The sequence below is a fragment of the Anarhichas minor genome, unplaced genomic scaffold, assembly GCF_050575085.1.
Source record: "Anarhichas minor isolate MPS153535 unplaced genomic scaffold, ASM5057508v1 ptg000017l, whole genome shotgun sequence".
NCBI lineage: Eukaryota > Metazoa > Chordata > Actinopteri > Perciformes > Anarhichadidae > Anarhichas > Anarhichas minor.
In genome coordinates this window covers 5,781,053-5,803,842 of record NW_027466463.1, presented here as the reverse complement: position 1 = coordinate 5,803,842, position 22,790 = coordinate 5,781,053, and the positions used below count along the sequence as shown (strand labels likewise).

General features: G+C 42.8%; 1 protein-coding gene across 1 annotated transcript in view; it reads right to left on the bottom strand.

The window, feature by feature from the left end:
• Positions 1-8,385: 8,385 nt before the first annotated feature.
• Positions 8,386-22,790, bottom strand: part of ca10a (carbonic anhydrase Xa) — a 194,462-nt gene continuing 180,057 nt past the window's right edge. Inside the window, exons 5-9 of the mRNA XM_076093030.1 lie at positions 20,537-20,632; positions 13,703-13,775; positions 10,879-11,033; positions 10,441-10,615; positions 8,386-8,408 (exon numbers count right to left, since the gene is read on the bottom strand). Coding sequence (XP_075949145.1) covers positions 8,386-8,408; positions 10,441-10,615; positions 10,879-11,033; positions 13,703-13,775; positions 20,537-20,632 — 522 coding nt within the window. The remainder of the gene's footprint in view (positions 8,409-10,440; positions 10,616-10,878; positions 11,034-13,702; positions 13,776-20,536; positions 20,633-22,790) is intronic.

The following is a 22,790-nucleotide window of genomic DNA, read 5'->3' as shown; positions in this document are numbered from 1 at the left end:
AATAAGAAATCAAGAGATTATTTCCATGCTGCTGGCAAGGCTGTTACAGTATGGTCAGTATGGCCTTAATTATTCATTCCTTTAAAGACCCGCTGCCCACTGGCTGACCTCCAGTGTCGCAATCTTGGCATTTTTGCAACCAATGAACAGAAGCTACCATATTTGGAATGCAGAGGAGTGTCGTAGAGACGTCGTATACCTCTCTGGTAGCGGCAGTGACCTGTCAATCACAGTAAGCCCCGCCCTAAAGCATAACCTGCTTTATGGTGTATTTGACTCTAAATGGACCATCATTTACTAAATGAACATCATGCTGTGTTGAAGAAGACTTGAAACTAGAGATTGAGACCATTTACAATGTTTACTGAGGTAATAAATCAAGAGAGAAGTAGAGTCATTTTCTCATAGACGTCTATACAATTAGACTTTTTGCAACCAGAGGAGTCGCCCCCTGATGGTCAATAGAGAGAATGCAAGTTTTAAGACACTTCAGCATTGGCGCCACTGGGCAGAACCAGAGGTTGCCGCCTGGCAACGATACTCGACTCTAGACCAAACGCCTTCCGGTGCTATGAACTCAGTCCGTTCACAGCAGAGGTGTTAAAACCAAACGGCACACAGGAGATGTGCATTTTCTGCGTAGCTGCAGGCTACAGTCATTTAAAGAGCAAAGAGAAGGCAGCCCATCTGTTGGCTAATAAAACCAGGTTAAAGCAAGCAGGAGCGGCAGAGAGAGGAAGGTCATAATATAGGCAGCAGTCCTTCATGTTTCACTGCCCCACGGCAGCCTTTATGCCTTTGGTGACTAGCAGGGCAGCGACACTCGCTGAGCTGTTAAAACAGCTGCACACATTGGAGGAAATTTATGGCATGCAACAATAGAACAGGCTCGTTTTAGAGATCTAAAGGCTGGCGTGTGTGCGTGTGTGTGCGCGGGGAGAGTCTGTGATGACTACCAGTGTGTACTCGGTGACACATCACAGTTCAGTAACCCATTACATGTGTTTTCCACGTATACTTTTGAGAGACACAACTACAATTGTGTCATTAGTTTGGGCCGTTTTACTCCACAAGCCCCGGTGAGATGATCCAGCGTTTTCATTACAGGCTGATATGCTAGATGACCGAGGACGTGGTACGACGCTGAAATGATCCAGTACCCTCTGCGGAGACAGTATCAAAGAAAAGATGAGGTCTGTATCTGATATACTCAGTATCTCTCTCCCTGAAGCGCATATCTGTGCCTGAATGATGCAGTACAACACATACATTACAGTATGTTATGTGAGTTGCTGTAAGCCTGGTGTTATAAGAACATACACATAAGACATTGTAAGTGCTTTAATAAGGTCAAATATCACAGTAGGGTTTAATGGCTACCCCAATTCGCATGAAAGTTTATAAGCTGCTCAGTGTGGCTGTAATGTATTAAGTGTGGTTACAGCAGCCTGTAAATCCTTTATGACAGCTCCACATCTAGATAGAGTATGGAGGCGCTTATTTCCATCACATGTTGATAGGGAGATACGACATATTTTATTTAAAAGATTGTGTAACTGCTTATGGTTCTTGTTCATGTACAAGGTTGTTTTTCAACCACTGCTTATCAGTCTTGCTAATGCTAACGGTCCCAGCATCAATGTGGAGGAGGTAGAAACTTGGTTCTACAGGTAGCCAGTGCTTTTTATACATGGCGCAAAAGCTGCTACCGCGGATCTCCATACGTAGATCTCGGAGCCTTGCCAAACTAAAATGTCAAGTCCAAGCAGTCATATACATGCTAATTTTGAGGATAAAAAAGCGGTCTATGTGATGGTGTGTACAGTGAAAGAATAATGAAGTGTGGAATTGCTCTTTAAAGAAAAAGTTGAAGATTTTGGGAAACATGCTTGCTTTCCCCGTATTACAAGAAGCCAAGCGGGGAAAAAAAAGTCATATCAGCTTCCTGTTTGTAATTCTTAGCCTGAGATATTGTGAATAGCTAGGATGTCTCTCACTTGGTGATAATAACTACATCAGTGTGAAGAAACCTATTGCAAAGTAGCCAGAGTGCCTACCAACCCACAAACTAATATCTGAGCATCTCCGGCCGCGGCTGGAGAACTATCTCTCTACTTTTCTTGCAAGCCAATCAGAGCAGACTGGACTTTTTCGGAAAGGGAGGCTTCAAGTGACAGGAGCATTTCAGACAGAGGGTGAATAGACATGAGAACATTAAAGCATGTATGCATGTTCAAGTAGAAACCCGATAGACATGTATGAACCAGAAAATGAGCATGATACGTCCCCTTTAAGAACAGAGACAGGTTAGCTGTTTTCTGCTGATTTCAGGCTCTATGCTAAGCTAGGCTAACCACATCACAGCTATAGCTCTGCACTTAACACAGACATGAGAGTGGTACCTAACTCTTGGCGAAATGTTCAATTAGAGAAATTTTATTTCATTCATGAGGCTCCCAAAGTTTTAAATGCGGGCTCTCTAAATATAATGGTTGTACCTTTAAAATAAACGCCCCAAATAATGGACCATACAAATAGCTTACGTTTAAATGCTGAGACTCATTATTAAACAAGGCTGTCAAGGTTAGTACGTCTTGAAAAATTGACTCCCCTGCGCAGCTCCCTTTGAAAAGTCTTTAATGACTATTTAGTCCATTTTAATGTCAGCCTTGAAAAGCTGGGCTGGGCGTTACAATTTGGAAAACAGTCACTGGACCGATTTATATGCTGCTGTATCCCATTTTAATTGACTGTTTTTAATGTTTTTATCAGTTTGATAAAGATCCTCCCCTGCGTTGGTTGTCCTAAAATTTGGGTCCCTGCGGATTGCATGTGTTACACCACCACCACCACCAGGCAGCTGCACCAAGGGAACAAAATACACTATGCACAAATGAAGGAAACCGTGTACGTAATAATAATGACTCGGAGGATAAAGAGGAGTCTGAATAGCACCAGGCTGCCAAGGGGATGAGAATAGATGAATGGTAAAATGAATTAGCATCCTCTGAGACAGTGTGATGATGTTAGTCCAGGGTGAGTTGGCTCTCAGCGGTTTGGAGGCCTCAGAAGAGGATGGTGATTATGGAATAAGTCGTTTATACAGCTCATCCGCACTCCTCACTGTGAAGAATTGTTTTTTTGAGAAGGGAAAATTAATTCAATCAAAACTGAAATATCATCGTCTCGTTAATTGTCTCTAAAGAGCAGTGTGGTTCGCGGGGAAGTCATCTCAACAAGCCTGATGAATATGCATTTCTGCAAGTGAGCGTTGCAGTTGATATAGATTGTATTCTTTACTTAGGAAAACTTCTAAATATAGCACATTTATCTTGTAAAGTGTTGTTTCTTAAGTTGCACTCATGCACATGTATTACCACTGAAACATCTGCAATTCAATTATAGAAATGTGAAACATATCAATGAATTCATCAGTTCATATTCTTCATCTGTTAATCCTGTCAATGACCTAGCACTTAGTACTAGTAATCTTCAAAAATAAGACCACATAATCCCCGTTTCTTCATGTCATAAGGAAAGTTTTTCCACAGAGGTTTTAAATACGAGAGGAGTGACGCAGAGATACGGCTTAATCACAGTAAGCCCGCCCTAAAGCATACTCTGCTTTATGGTCTATTTGACTCTAAATGGACCATCATTTACTAAATTAACACCAGTCTCTGTAGACTGTAAAGAAACACGGACGTAGCATCAGTGAGAAGACGTTCTAAGCAACAACGACCTCCTAAAAAGGTTAGCGTGGACGCTACAATAGCATCACTTCTATCAGAGTATTTCTTCACCGAGACATGAGCAGATGTTGGCGCTGAAGGATTTTCTTGATGAAATAGATGTTTTTTGCTTTTCTCCTGATTGGCTTTGGTAAAAGTTTGACCGGCAGATGGTTCATCCAATCACCTGCCAAGAGCCACAGAAGATACAGCGGAGCACTCCCTGAAAAGAGTTTTCTGACCTCAATATGGAAAATCAGTGAGCTGAGAGGACAAAAAGAAGACAGAAGTGGTGGTTGCTTCCAGGTTTCAATACAAGAAGCATTGATAGCCTGAGGTTGTCCTGGGTTGTAACATTCAGTGTGTGAAGACAGTTGTTGGTGAGAAAAGGAGCCTAAATGCCAAGTCAATGCCTCTAGATAAATGAGGGTTTAAAAATAAATAAATAACTCAGTGTAATTGATATCAAGCCTCTTACTTGCAGAGGCATTGACTCGAGTTTCCCCCTAATGGAATGAAGGAGAAAAGTTTGACTCCGCTGCTGCTACACATCTGGACAGGTGCGTCTCAAGAGTCAGCACGCCTGCAGAGAGTTGCACACTCTCGATTTGGCTCGGCAGCTGTTCCGCTTCGCTTTAGCTCCCAGCGTGCCATCGCCTTATTACACTCTTATTAATATAATATCATTAAGTCTCCTCCCGACCGTCTGAGTACCGCAATTCATACACACCTCGTATCTTTCATCCCTTTTGGCAGGGCCAGATAACGGCAGAGTCCAGAGAGATCTACAGCGGGTTCACGAGGGTGGAACTGATTATTTGCTGGCCGATTGGAGTCTGTGGAGGATAGAGGGTGAGCTGGAGAGGTGGTTTGGGGAGGGGGGCATTGAATCATTTGCCGTATTTATTATCCGTCCTGCATCTCCTAGATCATGTAGAAGAATGGCCTCCATAACCTTGGGCGTTCATGGCCTCTGAAAACTCTCTCCTCATTCTCCCCCCCATCGCTATATTTTCATAACAAATCTGTCAAAAAAAAGGGCGCACAGCTCATACAGCAAACAGAAAACTCACATGAGCTCATGGCCTCCAACATGCTTAAAGTCAATATTTATTGGGAGATAATGAAGGAGGGCCGGGAGAGCGAGGGATCGATACAGCCGAGCCCTGATGACGGAAACCGGCAATGCCGGGCCGGGTGCTTCGCTAACAAGGCCAGGCGTGATTTAAAATTTATCAAAGATCTGGACGTGTTTCTGTGTTCGGGTTTAAAACAATTTTTTTCAAATCACTTTGGCTGCTTCTGATAAATGTTTCCCCGCTGCGGTGAATCTCAAACTAAAAAACAGCCCCAAAATCTACAAAATCCAATAACCACACCAGAGTTATTTCCCCTGACTGGGTCTCTGAAAAAGGCATTCACTATTTAATTTCTCCAATGAAAAACAGACAGATGAAGTTTTTTTTAAGGAAATTTAGTGGGTCCTTACGGCATGCTAAGGAGGCTGTTTTTGCAGATTTACAGGCTCCCAGCTATTTGACATAAAGCCAATATCCCTGTATTCCTGAATATTGCAATGATAAAGTCAGGACCTGTGCAAATGATAATAAAATAACCCAGACAAGATTTGTCATTTATGAGTTGCACTATTACATCTTTAGAGCTGGTAATAGTTTTAGCGCTTGGCTGGTGCACCTTGTCTCAAACCATAAAAGCGCACAATCATTTTGGTATTGACTTTATGGTTAACAGAGAAGAACGGACATTTGAACAGAGTGTTTGTGCACCCAAACATTACACCCACAGTGTGACACATGGACTACACTTGACCCCCAAAGTCCAGTTTGCTTGATTGGTGTGAACACCGTGTACTGTACCGCTTGAAAAGGCGGTCTCGAGTACTGTTTCATTAATTTTTATGGTCTAGATTTTAGCCATCCCTTCTAAATGGTCGTTTCTATTTTTATAAGGTGGAGTCCGCCATTCCACCGCAGGATTTAAAGTTAGTTCACATTAAAAGCACTCCACAACTAAAACAATGGGGTGCCTTTTACTACGGAGCAGCATCAGTAAATGAGATGTATTTGTCACCAAGGTCAGCACTGACACTAAACAAGACGTGGTCACTCTGGGTACTTTTGGACAGCATCAAGTCAAGTCACTTTATTTCTACAGCCCAAAAATCTGTACAACACATGACACCCTCTGTCTCTGGACCCTTGTTTCAGATAAGAATAAACTCCCTCAAAACACCTTTAACTGAAACCTCAGGAAGAGCAGCTGAGGAGGGATCCGTCTGCCTGGACGGACGGAAGCGCAATAGATGTCGTGTGCACAGAATGAAGTAAAATTACAGCTTAGACAACCAAAGAGACAAAATAATATGTAGAATGAAAAACATAGTATATGAAAAAATGGATCCAGGAAGAAATTCAAGCAGCTTCCAGGTGTCGCCAAACAGAAGCTGAGCCACAGGACCTCCTTTACGCCATGGAACCAGTACCAGAGGGAGAAAGAGAAAGACAAGAGGACAGGCTGAAGGACGGAGACCCAGATCCAACATGTGGGATGTGGCAACCAGGGGGAGAGAGAGAGAGAGGTCCCAGGATAGAGAAGCCCGGGTTAAAAGAAAGAGACAGAAGAGAGAGGCAAACAGCTGTGCTTGTGGGACACAGCGACAGAGTGGATTAGTTTTAAATAATGTGAGGAGTAATGGAACAAGAAGGAGCCCCCCCCCGTGAGCTGCAGGTGATGGGCGGCAGGCCTCCGCCTCATCACCAAAGCAGCAAACTCTCATCACTGGGCTCTGCCGTTTAGTGGAACACCACTCAATGCTCTGGATAAAATCAGTCGCCCATGCCATGATAGAAAAAAACTCAACTTTTTCAAAACTACACAAGTTTGTTTGGCTGCACCAGTTGCCCTTTCAGTTGTATGTTTGGGCCGAAACCTCAAGGTTTATGACTTAAACCCCCTCCAGCTCAGACCGGTGTTCTAGTTCACCCCAAACACGTCGGATGGGGTTGAGGTCGAGAGCTGGCTTTGTTGCACACATTGAAACAAAAAAACAAACTTACAATATAGAATGCAAAAGTACGGACGTCACTTGGGGGCTGCCGCTCTATCAACAGAAGTGAAACGTGTTCCTGTGGTTATCTGTCCATATTCTACACAATCTGTTTCACATGAGGCGTGTCCTCCCTTCGATAACCACCCTGTCAACCAGTTGTGGGGTCCTGCCTTCAATTTTTTCTCCAGCTCCCTGGGAAGTAAGAAAGAACATTGTGAGGCAGCCGGCAGCGGATTGGACCAGTATTGTGAGGCAGCCTCATCAGCGCAGGACGGCAGGTTCCTCCCCTCCTTGGCCCACCGCTGATGTAAAAGCCTGTGACAGGTCACGTTGACCCCGGTGGAGCTTTTCTGTGCCCGGCTGATAAGCTTCATCTGTATCAGGTCAAACAATGGAGAGAAGGCCCAGACTGTAACGTAGCGATCCCATGCCATTTCATTGAGAGGCTCTGTCAAGAAGACCGACACCCGCGTTATCCCAACTGCAATCTCCGTGCAACATGGCGACGGCGGTGTCATTGAGCATGCCTCTGAGGGGGATCACTGACAGATTGACACATTTAATATGGAACAGTACAAAACAGGTACAGGTACAATCCTCATATAGTGAAGCGTTTTGCCAAAGCGAACTTTCCAGACACATTTATTGGGCTGATAACATTACTCAAACACAGTGTATGACCATTGTAAACAATAAAACAGAAAAAAGGCATCAGCTCAGACTGAGAACCGCTCCGGAATTCAAAGTCCGCCAAGCTTTTTAAAATTCTCAACTTTTTTTTTTTTTTTTGTTTGTTAATTCCTCTTAATATATTTATTTTGAATGTTAATTCATGACTTTTCTTTACATATTCATTTTTCTGCAGTATTGATAATTATAATATGTACAAACGAGGCCAAGACACTGGTTGTTCTGAGGCCGTAGGAAAGCCCGTCAGCATTTGCTCGTCTCCCGTGACATGACTGGTTTTGGAAAAATGACAAGGTACAGTAAGGCTGTGTTCCCTCTGCGTCGCTTTTTGCTGATAGCATGCCTTGTGGGTAATGAAATGTCCGCGTTGACCGGAAGGATGGGGGGCAGTGACTTAAGTCCTCGGATTTTCCCACTGTCAGCAACATTTTTTATGTACAAAGGCGTTAAAGTCCCAACGTCGTCCTATTGGTTGGGAGGTCAAATAAATGCTTCCCTGTTTTTTAATTTTTATTTTTACTTTGTTTCCAAGTGTCTTCTTTTGGTTTTCTCCCAAAAAAAGTTTTGGTATCAAAATGTCCGTATAGATATAGTTGTACAGTGGGGATGGGGGGGGGGGGGGGATTGTTAGCGTGTGCTAGATCGAAGGGGTTCAAACTGTTCTCAATGTATGAAAAGAAGAGTCTCTTCGCTCGCGATACAAAGTTCCTTATTGGTACAATGTCCGGTGTTTATACAATGCCATGAAGTAATCTGGGATGAGATGCAGCCTTTAGCCCCGTTTCACATCTCTCTCCTCCTCCTCCTCGTCCTCCGTCCTCCCCTCCTCCTCCCTCGCCTCGTCCCGCTCTCTCCGTCTCTTCGACAACCGTCTCCATGCTCATCCAAGGGAGGCTACTTCAGCAACCACTCGTTCACTGGAAGAGAGGAGAAGGACAGGAGTGAGAATACTGATTTATATATGCAGCACTCTCCACAGTTCAGTTATTCTCCAGCATTACCCCCCCCCACACCATATTTCATCTTTAGGAAAAATACATTCAATTCAAAAGGAGTGGCACTCGAGTGAATGTGTCGCCGGGTGGGGTGACGGGATGTGGTGGGTGGTGGTCGGTGGGGGGGTGCCATAATGTTTTGAGTGGCGGCCTTGACAGAAAATGATACCCGAAGCGAGCAAGTGCCAAGAAGTAAACATTGTAATTTGATAAAAAGAAATATATATATATATAAAAAGGTGTCTCGCTGTTATGGGAAAGAAGAGATTTATTGGAGTATTATTATAATCACATTTCCTTTCATCAGCTGAAAATTAAACACACACGCGCGCGCACACACACACACACACACACACACACACACACACACACACACACAATTAGCTCCTAAGCATCCCCGCTTTCCCCTTCAGATCACTTCTCTGGGGAGGGAAGGCGTGTGTCTAGTTGCCTCTGCTCCAAAGGTTGACCTTACACAAATCAGAGATGTATTTTCCCTTTTAATGAGACCCCCCCCCCCCCCCACTTCATCTTGAAGGTCTTTAACTCTCTGAACAAATAAATAAGCATGTCTGCTTTAGTGGGGTTTGGGGGTTTTGATCTGAGGTTCCCTGGTGATGAGGGCATTTGTTTTTTAGGCTCACGAGAGTCTGAGGCGGGCAGGGGGGATTGACATCTACCCCACGACCGCTGCGCACAATAAGAATGTCATCCTTTGGGGGGGGAATGAGGGAGAGATGCAGACAGAAAGGCAATCATGGTGTGTGTCGGTAAGTAATACAATGAATAGTAGGGACTCAGGCTACCTCTCGCCTGTAGCCTATTTACGCTTCGAGGGTGATATTCAGCATTCTGTGCGGCAGCTGCCCAGATATATATTGGCTGAAACAGAGGAGGAGAGATGACAGACTGCCGCAACACCTCCCGGGTTGCAGTGAGCTGTGACAAGCCAGTTTTCAGCCTCCCAGATCCGGCAGATCCGTCAGTCGGGGCCAAACAGGTGTTCTGACTGTCCGGCCATCTGACTTTCTGCTGCCTGTTTTCTGTCCCTCCTTCTCTTTAGCACATCAATCTGCAGTCTACACGATGTCAGACACCAGCTGAGTCTCAGCTCTGGACTTAAATTAGATATTAATTTAATTAGTTATAACAGTGGGCGTAAGTCAAGCAATAATCTTCTGGAATCCAAATGTGGATGTCGAATCAGTCGTATGCAGAATCTGAGGGCAATGGGACACGATTTGGGTATCGGAAGCATCGGGGCTTCTGTTTGTAGTCCGAGTACTATTAACCAATCACGTTGGAACAGTCTTTAGTTGAACTTTACATTGACACGAGCAAGTAATAAGAGTGTAAAACAACAATGTTATTACCAGACATTAACTTGTAATTACCATGGGAACGCCATAGCATTGCCCTGTTGTTGCTACGTAAAGTGCTACCCAAACTAAAGTTCTTGTTGGCTTCTTTGCAGCCTCCCTGCAAAAGCCCACAAAGGGCGGGAGGAAGGGGAGGTGGATGGGTCCAACAAACAGCGATCTTTCAGTCGCTGTTCGTTCCCAATGCGATAAGAAAAAAATATATGTTGATTTATTTGTGACGTTATTTGTGCACTTCCGTAACGGCACTTCCATCGGGATTTGAACACAAACGACGATCTTTTCCTAAACCTAACTAAGTAGTTTTGTTGCCTCAACCTAGCTGAGTTGTTTCCTGTGAGGACGGAAGTTTATTTTGAAAAGACTGTATGCATATAACGAGCGGCAATTGAATCTAGTGCTGGCTTTCGTGGAAAAACATATGAAAAATGAGGAGCAACTTTTCATTAAATATCATACGAACCGTTGTATGAGGATACGTTACATATACTATCAAATGTATGACAACAGAAATGTCAAGAGATGGAGAGAAGGCGATGACATGGCAACGGGATGAATCAAGGTATCGTTTCTACCTCGGTATTGGAGCTTCTGAACCCTGTTGTTAGGGCAGTCTTTGCCCTGCACGCTGAAGTTGATATTGGTGCGGATGCAGCGGTTGTTCAGTGGCTGGACCGGGCGGACGTTGTCGCTCATGCTCAGGAAGATCTGAGACGGCTGGTTCTGGCTCAGCAGCCGCAAGGAGTGCATCTGAGATGAAGACAAGAGATAGGGAGAGAGAAAAGAAGCCTTTTAAAAGTTTGCCAAAGCAACATGGAGATGTGAACCAGGCATTTTGATTCACTGCATTGTTTTCCAGGGTGGGACTCTATGGAAGCTTAGACAAAGAAGAGTGTTGGAGTAAAAGCCTCAGTGCTGGGGTGACATGTTTCACAGGCAGAACAATAGCAAGAGAGAGAATTCTGGGCTGAGACAGACGGTCCCTGGTGCGTTGTGTTGTGGCTGAGGCTAACCTGCATGCGTGTGAGGTACACCGGCTTGTTCATCAGGATCCATGTGGCGGTCTCAAAGCACGGAGGGATGGTCATCGATCCCTCATATGTGATAAAACTACTTGTCTCCGGGTAAATCTCCTCTATGTTCAGGTTGGTCAGTAGATACGCGTCATCTGCAGAAAGAAAGGCAGGAAACAAAAACAAGAGGGGCCTTTTCATCAGAGGATGTACTCTGTATTGTAGTTTCAATTGGTACCAACGTAAGTTGCACAAAAACAACAACAAAAAATGGAAAAGAACAAAGTGTTTTTGTTATCAGATTAATGATCTGGCTCTCTTTTGGATCCAGCCTCAGGTGGCCATTTAAGAAAACTGCACGAGGTACTTCCACGATGGCTTCATTTTTTTTAGACCTGGAGGTTGCTGTTTGGTGTGTGCGTAGAGTGGTATGGGTGGAGTGAGGGAGAGAGAGTGATTGGAGCAGAGCAGGGTTTAAGTTTAGCAGAAGAGTTTGCAGTTTGTGCACAAATAAAAGCTGCAGCTCCTCAAGACCAAGAGAAGTGTCCCGCTGTGGATTGGAGTGCCGGGAGGGGGGGGGGGGACTCAGCTTTCCAGGTAAATGCAGCAAGCGCTGGTGAATTTATTGCTTTAATTGTAAAAAATAAATAAAATTGAATGCAGTACTTTTAAATTGATATGGCAAACTTGTTGGCGAACACATCCATCATTTAGAAGATTAGCAGTTTCTGACCAATATTCGCTCTCTTTTAAGCTCTGTTTTGGTCTCCACCAACTCCTGAGAGAAATAGAAGTAAAGTCATGGGCTGGACAGAAAATCAATGAGCTGACACTCACAGGGGAGCTGCAGATTCAGGACTCTGGACAACAAGCAACTCCCCTTTGTCACATTGTTTATACTTTTGTCATTTGATACGTTGTTGATTTAATGTAAATTGAAGCATTAAGCTTTAAGTGGTTAAAATGTTCTTGTATTTTTGCTACGTGTATAATATATTCTTTTGTGCATTTTCCCGTAAATAAACGTATGAGCGTGTTTTCCGGGCTCTAAACTCAACCCCTCCACTACTCATCAAGCAACGAGCTCATCTTTCATAACTCATTTCTTCCCTCACTTCTTATTTCACATATCATTTCGTGTTCCGTGAATGACAGGCTGTTGGTGTTGCAGCACAAAACCTCTTTTATCCAAACTGTCTCCACTGTCAGGACGCTAATTAGACAGACTGCAACTCTCCCTCTTCACACTCCAGTAACACGCTCTCAGTAACTTGTCATCTGTTGGGCCTCTGTTGACAAATGGACTGTCTCTTATAATGAGGTCACTGTGGTGGACCACTGCGGCTTTAATGCTTATTCAGCTGTGCTTTGCATCACTGTTAAATACTGCCCCTTGTAAACAGTATTAATCTAAATAAAAATCTAAAAAAATAAGCTTGATAGGCTGGATTTGAGAAAATCCCCATAAAAAAATTTAAAAGAAATCTTCTCTGATCTTCCCCGCATGAGAAGAGGAGCTCTGTTGCTGATGTTTGATCATGTGGTTGAAATACATAATTCTCTTTGAATGGTGTATATGTGCCTTTGTGTTAGCATTTTTGTACATATGTGATAAAAAAATAAAAACATATATAAATTTGGCAGCAGCACTGGCTGAGGGATATGCCTAAGGCTTCATAAGCATGAGAGGGCGGTGTGTGCATGTGTGTGAGTCAGCATGTGTGAGACAGTGTATCTGAGGGGGTTTTGACAGCTGTCAGGATCCATGCTCCTCCAGCCAGACCCTGAGGAAGGCCCCCCCGCCTTCCCCTCGCCCGTAGCCTCCTGCTCCGCTCGGCACCTTGGAGACTCCTCCCAGCCACAAGGGGTCAGTGTGTTTATCCAGCCACTCACTGTTCAGTCTCCATTAATCCAATTATTTCTCTTTTATTCAGGCTAGCCCCGGGGCCATCTCCGCATGGGAACCTCTGGAGAGCAATTGTCGACTGCTGCCTCACATGCTGCCTCGCCAACAGCCTCCTCCAGCTATCAAGAGTTCCCAGTTCACCATCCCCAGCACTGCTTCATTCAATTAGCACTTTTAACCGTAACAGTAGTAATTTAAACAGTGTGTTGGTCTGCTCGAACGTAAGATACAGACATTAGCATGTCCGTCTAACTAGCTTACTACCTACAGTAGTGACAAAATCAAGGGTTACTTCCAAGTACAGTTGTGTCCTCATGTGTTGGGTTACATGTTGAGCTATTTCTTCACAATATGGGAGCCTGTCCTGGATACTACTAATAGAGTTAAGGCTACTGTTAGCGAATCTGTCCTACTTTATTGGATATGGGGAAGTTTACGCTAAAAACCCTGATTCAAACTCATTATTTCAGCTAGCTAGCAAACAACATCGGCCAGTCTTCAACCTAAAAAGTCTTTTAAGACTTTTTGCTTCATTTCATTTATGCAGCCATTTATGTAAGCCATGTTTAAGACCCATTGGCTGGGTTGTGGTTTTTTAAGTGAGCTGGCTTGAAACATTAACATTTACACATTTTCCAAATGACTTGCAAAGCTAAGGTTAGCTTAATTAGTTAGCAGACAAAACGGACAGTCCTAGTGTAGAAATGGGAAGCTTCTTTTGTCTACCTCTGTCTGAATATATAATAGCCATTGTTTCAAACATTTCTAATAAATTTCAAGCAGGAAATCTATCTCCGTTATCTCCGTACACTTGGCCATGTCATGCGAAAACGGTCCAGCAACAGTAAAGAGGACAAGTCTTAGGGAATTGACAAGGTCAATTAGTACCGATGTTAATTGCTTCACATGGACACTTACTTTTGTATGTTATTCTTGTGATGGTGTCTCTGTTCAGCATTCGATTCAGGAATGAGTTTGATGTCTCAGCAATCTGGATTAAAAGACAGAAAAGACAGAAAAAAGGTGAGGTTAAATAAAAAGAAAAAAAGGTCTGATCATATCATGAATTGAGAGCTCATCTAAAATGAAACTAAATGTAATCTACCCAGTTCAGTACTTTAAGCAAGTGCATTTTTAATCCATCACCTTTGATGCCCATGAAATGTCTGAACCCACTGATGTATTTTGCACAGCCAGACGCTCCTACAGTCTCTTGCACTGCTGCTTTGCCTTCTGGAAAACAAAGGCTCCCACTGTTTTCAAGAAACCATTAAGATCAGCTCACAGACACACACTGCTTCCATGACGAAAAAAGAATCAATCTTCTTATAATTAGCATATTTACGGTGTTCTTGTCCTAACTTGGAAACAAGTTTTAGTCTATCAGAGCTGAATGTGACAAGATCATTGCCAGTGACCCTGCAACATGTTATCTTTCACTCCTCTCAGCTATAGTTTAAGTCTTTCCTACTGCCAGAAAAACGTTTTTACTCATAGATTTGGCTACACAGCTTGAGTCTTGGAGTTTCTCCTTAACACACAGCTGAGCTGCCTCCCTTTCTTCCCCCCAGTCCAAGATTGTCCTGTGTTTCCCCATTTTGCCCATAGTATCAATATCAGCTACTTTTCTTTCGACCAGATTATCATTGTTGTCATATTGCCATTGTATTCCAGCTGTTTCCTAAATATTTTGAAATACACATTTTAAGGAAATGGGGATGCAACCTGGATTATGTTTGGTGGCAAAAACATATACCAAGGGAGTGGTACGTTTCTCTCAGTTCTCTTAGAATGAATGCAGGGTATTAGGACAGTAAAGCTGTTAGAGCCAGCACCGTAAGTGCGCAGATAATTGGTGAAAAGGGGGAAGTGACAATGGAAGGAGCCTAACGGCAGAATAGTGCACCAACTGATCTATGGTTTAATTGGTTGGGAGCTGTTTATTGGGTGGATTTTCCATTAGTTGCCTCGGAAACACATGCTGCTAATGAAACATCAAAAACATCGACCGTCATTGATGATAGAAATCACTTTGCAGGCTGCTTTTACCCAGAAGATTATAGTAAGTCTACTAAAATGCAAATCAACTGTATTCAATCACAAAATGAAGTTGGATTTGTAAAATGCTTGCTTTCTACAATATCTGTATGTAAATGGTAAATGGACTGTACTTTTATAGAGCTTTTCTAGTCTTTCCGACCACTCAAAGCGCTTTCACACTACTTGTCATCATTCACCCATTCATACGCAGATGGTCAAGGTTATGGAAAGATCGTGGTAACAAATGGCGATAACAGTGGGGAAGGTTGGGACACAAACTCAGTTCTCCTGCATGAAAGTCAGACTCACTTTGACTTTCTGGTACTGGCCAATCCAACATTCTGACACCCTTACTGTCCACCTCGCATCATAAAGGACAAACTACTTCCTGCATTGGCAGGAACCTTGAATGGTCAAAGTTAGTATAGGTCGTCGGGTTAGATGGTAACCCTCAATATGTGGAACAGTTGTGAGATAGTTGAGGTTAGGCATTACCTTGTATGGTTATGGTTAGGATAGGTCGTCAGGCTAAATGGAAACCCTTGATTTCAGCGATTCTGGCGAGCCCTTTTGCAAGTTTTCGCAAATCACGGGATACCATCTAGACACAACCCTGGATGTTGATCCTGAACATTTCTTGTCAAACCTCGCCACCATGACGATTCTGTGATTTCATAGACCACAGGGACTTGAGTGAAAATCTACTGAAACTGCAGCCTATTATCTGCCCCGAAAAGCTGTAGAGACACTTTTAATTCCTAACTCCACTCTTAAACTGCTTCACCGACTCCATTGTTCAGTACCTCTCTCTCCCAATTCCGAGACATGCTTGCTAATAGCTAAAGGAAGCACCTCACACTTCATGTCCATCCCCGCGCCCTTCTTTTGACTCCTCTTTGCCTTCCTCTCCACTCCATCTTTCCCTCACTCATGCTCGGTGGACTTCACAACTCTAATTGTCAAGATGTCTTTGGGCGAAGTGATTAAAAAGAGATGTGCTCGTCTCGCCCATCCCCGCACTGCAACTGAAATTACTTATTCTTTGACCTGTTCCCTGTGCTCTTCAGGCAGGCATTTTGCCTCTACCAGTCACTCATGCTATTCACTAGTTTTCCTACTTTCTGTCTTTCTAATTTCCCTCATTTTCTTAGAAAACCACCTGAGGGGATTCAGTCAATCAGTTTCTTCTATTTCAGGAATGGTGTGAGAAAAGTACAGACATAGCACCATAATGTTAATAAAACACAAGATGAACACAAGAAACATCTTGAAGATTCACAGATTTCTTGCCATTACGTCAATCGATGATCAAATGAGTGAATAAGTGAGTGAAATGGCCTTGCTTTCACTGCAAAGCCCATCCCGCCGTGTCTCTCTATTGTGCATCTGTGTTCCACTGTGGCCCCCACGTAGCTGAGATCACCCACTGCTGCTCTTAATGGTGCCTCACGACTCCACGTCTACAATGGGGGCCCTTGCTGGCATTCTGACTCACAGCAATAGGATCGGAAAACTGACAAGGCCTCGGAAAGCATTAGTCACTGAAAAGCGGGAAAAACAAGCTTATACTCTAAAAAAAGATGTGGGGAATTAGTCAGCTTTGAGAGCAGCCCAGTCGCCAAGAAGTTGTTTCTTCAAACCATAAATAATAATATATATTTTTTATGTGGATTTGTTTGCATTTTGGAAGAGCAAGTGACATAATATATGGACCAGGCATTATTTAAAGTTAGGGGGTATAATATAATAAAGTATGACAAAGAGCTAGAAAGTCAAAGAGGAGACCGCTGTTCGAGTCCCGTGGGAAACCAAATGTAAACGTAGAGTTTACGCTTGCTGCGTAACATTGTTATGCATGTGACTAAATAAAGTCTGCTAAGGGCTGTTGCTACCCTCCATGCCAAACTGAAAAAAATAATTTTTCTGTTACAAAGTTGTAATAATCAAAACTGGTGGCCATAAAATAAGCCTATGTTTACCCATTACATTTTCCCTGTGAATCATGTGTTTCTGTGCATTGAGGCTATCAGCAAAATAAATCTTCAGGAAAAGACAACTCTGAAAACGGAATTAATTATGGGTAGAAATGCTTCTGGAACACACAACTCAGGGTTGCAAAGTATAAGATGCTGCACGTTCTTTCCATATTTTTTACCCCTTTAAATTGGAATTTAAAGGGGTAAAAAGGATAACCTCATTATCCCTGACATAGAACACTGGAGTCTCTATATATGTTTGCGCATTAGTTTTAATTATTTCTACTTTGCTTCTGAGAAATCATGTGTCTTTTGGTATGGCTATATGTGCATAGGTACCAATAACCGTTAGCATCTTAAGCTATAGAGAAGAAGCCAGCCAAAGGCTTGAATCAGAGCTGAAGCAAAGTCAGAACTCTTTGTTATTGTAGTTGGGAACAAAGCCCGTCCTAAAGCATATTCCGATTTATGGTCTATTTGACTCTAAATGGACCATCATTTACTAAATGAACATCATGCTGTGTTGAAGAAGACTTGAAACTAGAGATTGAGACCATAAACTCATGTTTACAATGTTTACTGAGGTAATAAATCAAGAGAGAAGTAGAGTCATTTTCTCATAGATTTCTATACAATCGGACTTCTTCCTTATTGGCTTCACTCGGCAGAACCGGAGGATGCCGCCTGGTATTATAAGCAAATGTTTAGCTTTAGCTTGCATTAGCAGCACTGGCAACAGAAGGAAGCTCAGTGATTAGATGTTGGAACACCGATGTTGAGAGTTGGAATAGAAATCTCTTGATAAAGTTTTTACAAAGGCTTGTACCTTTTGGGATTATATTAAACAACTGGATATTTTCTCACCATTTCGAATATTTTGTAGTAATGATTCAACTGGATGAGTTTAATGTCTCTTCAAGCCTTTGCCGTGCCCCAACTGTCAGAAAATGAACAGGACACTTTCATTTCCGAAACCATGGTCGTTGAAAAATTCTCCTGACTTCACTATCATATTGTGTTCATAATATGTGTGGCACATTTAAGATGCACTCATTTTTCTGTTTGGCATCATCACAATATATTATTTTCCGTTGGCAGCTAAGCTTAACAGAGCTGCGGTTTTAGAGTGATTTGCTCAGGCTGTCGTGTACCCCGAGCACACCTGCAGCACTCCACTTCCAAAGCTTAGCTTCTCTCTCACGCGTCCTCGGATACACTCTGCTGCTGGGTGGAGGGTGGAGTCATGAAGGGTTGACCTAGGTCAGCGTTTCTTCTGTCTCTTCAAGACTAAATGATGGTCCCATTGACATTGGGGATCTAATTAGCAGTTAGCAGCTGAACTTTTCAGCCTTTGTACTCAGAGTGCCGAGGACGTCGGCTGCCTCTCTAATCTCTGAGCCTCTCGTTAAAGATGGCGACCTCTCATACACAACAAAGAGACAGGAGAGTACCGCCACCACCGCTGCCACAGAGCCAAGGAGCACATTGTTTCTCCCTGCAGGATAATTGGATTGCTAATTGTTTGTGAGTTCTTGAGTTGAACATTTGGAAGATTTCAGCTAAAGACACAGCAGGAGCAGGAGAGTGGAGGGCTGGGAGCACCAAGGGTAATTTAGCTCCTGACAGATCTTTTTTAAACCAATATGTGGCTACTAGATACGAACACAGCCTAGTCTCACTCCCAGGGCAAATAGCGATGCTTGGGCAGCAGCCCTTGGCGTCATTATACACAAGGCACAAGACACTTATTAGCATCTGTATGAGACACATCGGGCTTTCAACAAACTCCAATGTAAGCCCATCCGCCTTTCCTATTAGACGGCCAGAGAACTGACATAGTATGAAGAGCGAGAAATTCATCTAAGGGCAGGAGGCAGTGGAGGTGGATCGAACAAACACAGGACTTTCGTCCAAGAGAAAGCTGTTCATGTCCCATGTGAATCTTAAAGTGAATGTTGATATTCTGTCATGTAAGTCTCAAGTCACGTGACTCGTTTGTCACTCGGTAGTCACGTGAGTCGTTAGTCTGTCAAGTTAACCACACTCTTTTCCTAAACCTCTGTTGCCTAAACCTAACTTACTGTGAAGACGGAACTTCATTTTGAAAAGACAAGTAAGAAGTGGAACCAGATGCGCCGTCCACAAACTGATGCTTGAGGGGTACCTCGAGTCAGAGTTAGAAGCTAGGGGCCACTGACCAAGCCACGGTATTTCACAAGTTGGGAGTGAAAATGTGTTAAACAAGCATTCTTTTTAACCCAAACATTGTTTCCCAATGTTAACAATTATTACAGCTTTAACCGCAACTGTTTCACAATGTGAAACAACTTTAACCACGTACTACAACATTAACCGCGACCATTTCCCAATGTTAATTAAGCGTATATCATTAATCGCAATCCTTTCACAAAGTTACCCAAGTGCTAGTTAATTAACCGCGGCCGCCTCATAGCGTTAACCACATGCTATTTCCCACTTTTAACCCTGTGCAACGAAACTTCTTTTTCTTTCTTATAAAATAACTATTTGGTCAGCTCTGTTATAAAAGCAATGTCAAAGTGTACATCTGTGCATGTAATTAAACACTTTGCACACAATATTAAGTTATCTAAATACTTTGTGGACTCTTCTGAGTAATACAACCCACAAGAGCCTGCCCAGCTCGTTCCATGGCCGTGCCTTGGTCTATGTGCAAGAAAGAGTCTGGCATTCTATCAATGAGTATTGTGGAATAAAATCTACTATTTGTAAAACGTGCACATTTTCATGAAAGACATTTTGACATGTCAAAATAGGAAAACGCATGTGTAAACATCAAGTGAATGACATCTGATTTCCATTTACCTTCTTCACTGGACCTTTTCACATGTCATAACAGGAGAAGCAGGGACAGAGCCATTGTTAATGTTTTAGTAATACCAGTGCTGTTATGACAATGTTTGCTGTCAAAAAGACCTATTGTTTTTTTTTTTTCTTCCATTTGTCCATGGCAGCAAATACTCAGATCATTTTCACTCCACCGGAAAGTGAATTTTTGTTGCTAGGCTTCCGATCATACTTCGGGTCATGTAAACCTGAGGTGTGATGTTGCCATGGAGCCAGCCACCTGAGCTTTTTTTTTTTTTACTTTTAAATTCCTATGCAGACAATAACAGATGGATTACTTCTGATACTAAAGAAAATGTTTAAATGTGATGATTACGAGGCCAGATCTCTCTTAATATGATTTGTAAAACTCACCACTAGGATCGTGTTGATTCTAGCAGGTTATGTATGACAACTGTTTGTTCTCACTTAACTGACTTATGACTTAAGAAGATTGCAAGATATGACACACAAAATGTATCACTTGAGTTAAAAGGGTTAATAGTGTAACTATGAATGCTGTTTCGTACGTTTTTACAGCCTGACATGTTTGTGACCATATCTGTGTTGCTACACAAAAAATATTTAAATAAACACTTAGTCCACCTTTAATTGCCTAGGGTCTGTATATATAATGTTCCTTACACAGGCATTGTAGCTGGTGACTCAAATTCAATCTTTAGAAAATGACTGTTCAATGTTAGGATCAGTGTTCTCTTGGATTTTCAAGCTATAACCCATTAGAAAATATCACCATAGCAGCTGCTGGGTCATGACAAGTAAAAAAAGAAAAAGAAAAAGAGTGCTTTTGAGTGAATACAGCCTACACACTGGCAGGCAGGAGCTAATTAAATGTATGTATGAGACTTACCTTCATGAATATGGACACTACGACCAATCCATTGGGGCTTTTAGCAGCTTCTGTATAATTTGTGTACAGCTCATGATTGTAGTGGATCAGTTGAACCTGGAACATAGAGAAAGACAAAACTTAATGTAAAAGTGCAATGTGTAAAATGTGGCCAACATTTTAGTCTAGAACTTTCAAAAAGATAAACCAACATTATCAACAGAATGTGAAGAGGTTACAGAGCTGGCCTGAGGACATGTCAATCACGGTGAAGGTACAGCTCCATTTGCGTTTTGATTCTTTGTTTATTGGACTAAATCCAAAGTGGCAGAAACAAGAAAACGACTGACATTTTTGTGTTGTACTCCCCGCCACCAGAAGACTACTTCGTGAGGGAGTAGAGCTTGCATCAGCTCCGGGACACGGAGTAAAAGTGCACGGACCGTACAGCCTCTGGTTAGTGGCATAGTTAACACACGGATGGCTAATGTAAACTATAAGCCTACGCCACACGTGAAGATTATAAGATAGCAGTGTTAGTTTGACCGGTTTTCAAGTTTCAGCAGTTTGGTCGATCTATGCGTATTCTCGCTCTGCTTTTAGTTAATAGTTTAGATCGTATGAACCCAGTCGCAAAGGTGAAATGCCGACCGCTATTTGTTCGGAGCACGTGGCCAGATCTGACCGTTTGTGCCTTGAAACATTATGATAGTGAGGCATAAAGCAGATCACCACATTGAGTAGTGGGAACATGGGAGTCAAAAAAGTCCTTTCCACCTAAATATTTCCTCCCTGCTACATGATGTCAGACGATTTAAAAGGGAAAATCAATTCGGGATCAGATCTCTCCCATGGATTCACAGAGACACTCAATGTAATGGAAGGAGGTGGTGTTCGGAACATTTTTATACTCGGTGTAGACACGGACAGAGATAATAAGAAGGGCATACAGAGGCGAGGACTCTGTCATAATTTGATACAAAGCCAGCATTTTCTCACAGGCTGAGGTTAGAAAGCAACTAAACCATCTCCCAGCATGAGGTTAATGTTCACTGAGGCAGATGCTTCATCCACTCCAGCTGTTCAATATTCCTGCCTTTTAATGATGTTTGGACGTGGGCAGGCGGTAGGGCTCGACTTCCAACTCGTAAAAGAGGAAACTGCTGAAAGAGGAGCCCGCAGTTTTAAAACCCTTCTTTGACAAAGAGCCCATGAATAGGAAGTTTAAAGCAAGCACAAATTAATCCATCCCTCCATTTATTTTTGTGTGTGTATATGTTATGCCTTTCATTATTAAATAAGTTGAAAGTTTGGGGGGAAATGGGGGGAGGTGGATATGGGCAGCGACATGTATTGGGACATTGTGGTTCCTAGTCAGTGCCTTCACCTCAAGGCCACCAGGGTGCTACTGAAATATACAAATATTTTAAACATTTCTTTAGTGAGAGCTGGCGGCATTGGTATTGGCAATACTGGTTGGTCAGTCCCTCTGTCTGTGATCTGGTAGTGGTGTTGAGGCTATGGCTATTGGCAGACAAATTGCATTGTGGGTAATATAGGTGCCTCAGGTTTTGAAGAGGTAGAAGAACGTATGGAACAATGAAGACATTACCTCTGGCTCTGCTGCATGGCTTTTAAATCTCGAGTCCGAAGATATCATTGGAGTGCAGTGTTAAATTGGTGGAGGGCTGTTTTCAGACCGACTTCAGATCCGCATGAAATAAGCAGCCTCCTTATTCAGCCGGGGTGAACAATAGAATGTATATAAGAAGTGGAGGTAGTTGTCGCAACGTCCCCCATTAGTTTTGAAACCTCGAGTTCGGCATTTTGTCAATCGCCATCTGTTTTTCGCAACCAGTGAACAGAAGTGACCATATTTGGAATGCGGAAGAGTGAGGTAGAGACGCCGTATACGGCTCTGGTAGCGGTAGCGACCTGTCAATCACAAGGTAGCCATGCCCAAAAACATACAACAGCTTTATGGTCTATTTGACTCTAAATGGACCATAATTTACTAAATGAACATCATGCTGTATTGAAGAAGACTTGAAAATCAGGTTACCAGTACCTCGTGGAGAATAGAGGCCATTCCCAGCGCTTGAATGCTGCACAGGGTGGGTCTTGCCAAGAAGAGCAGTGAGATTCATAATAACGCATGAATGATTGACAGTAATGGTGTAGTGCCTCCTTGTGGCCATTGGGTCGGCTGGCCATCCGATCACAGGGGTTGGATTTTTCTAAACTCTGCATTGAAACCAGTACAAACTAATGATGA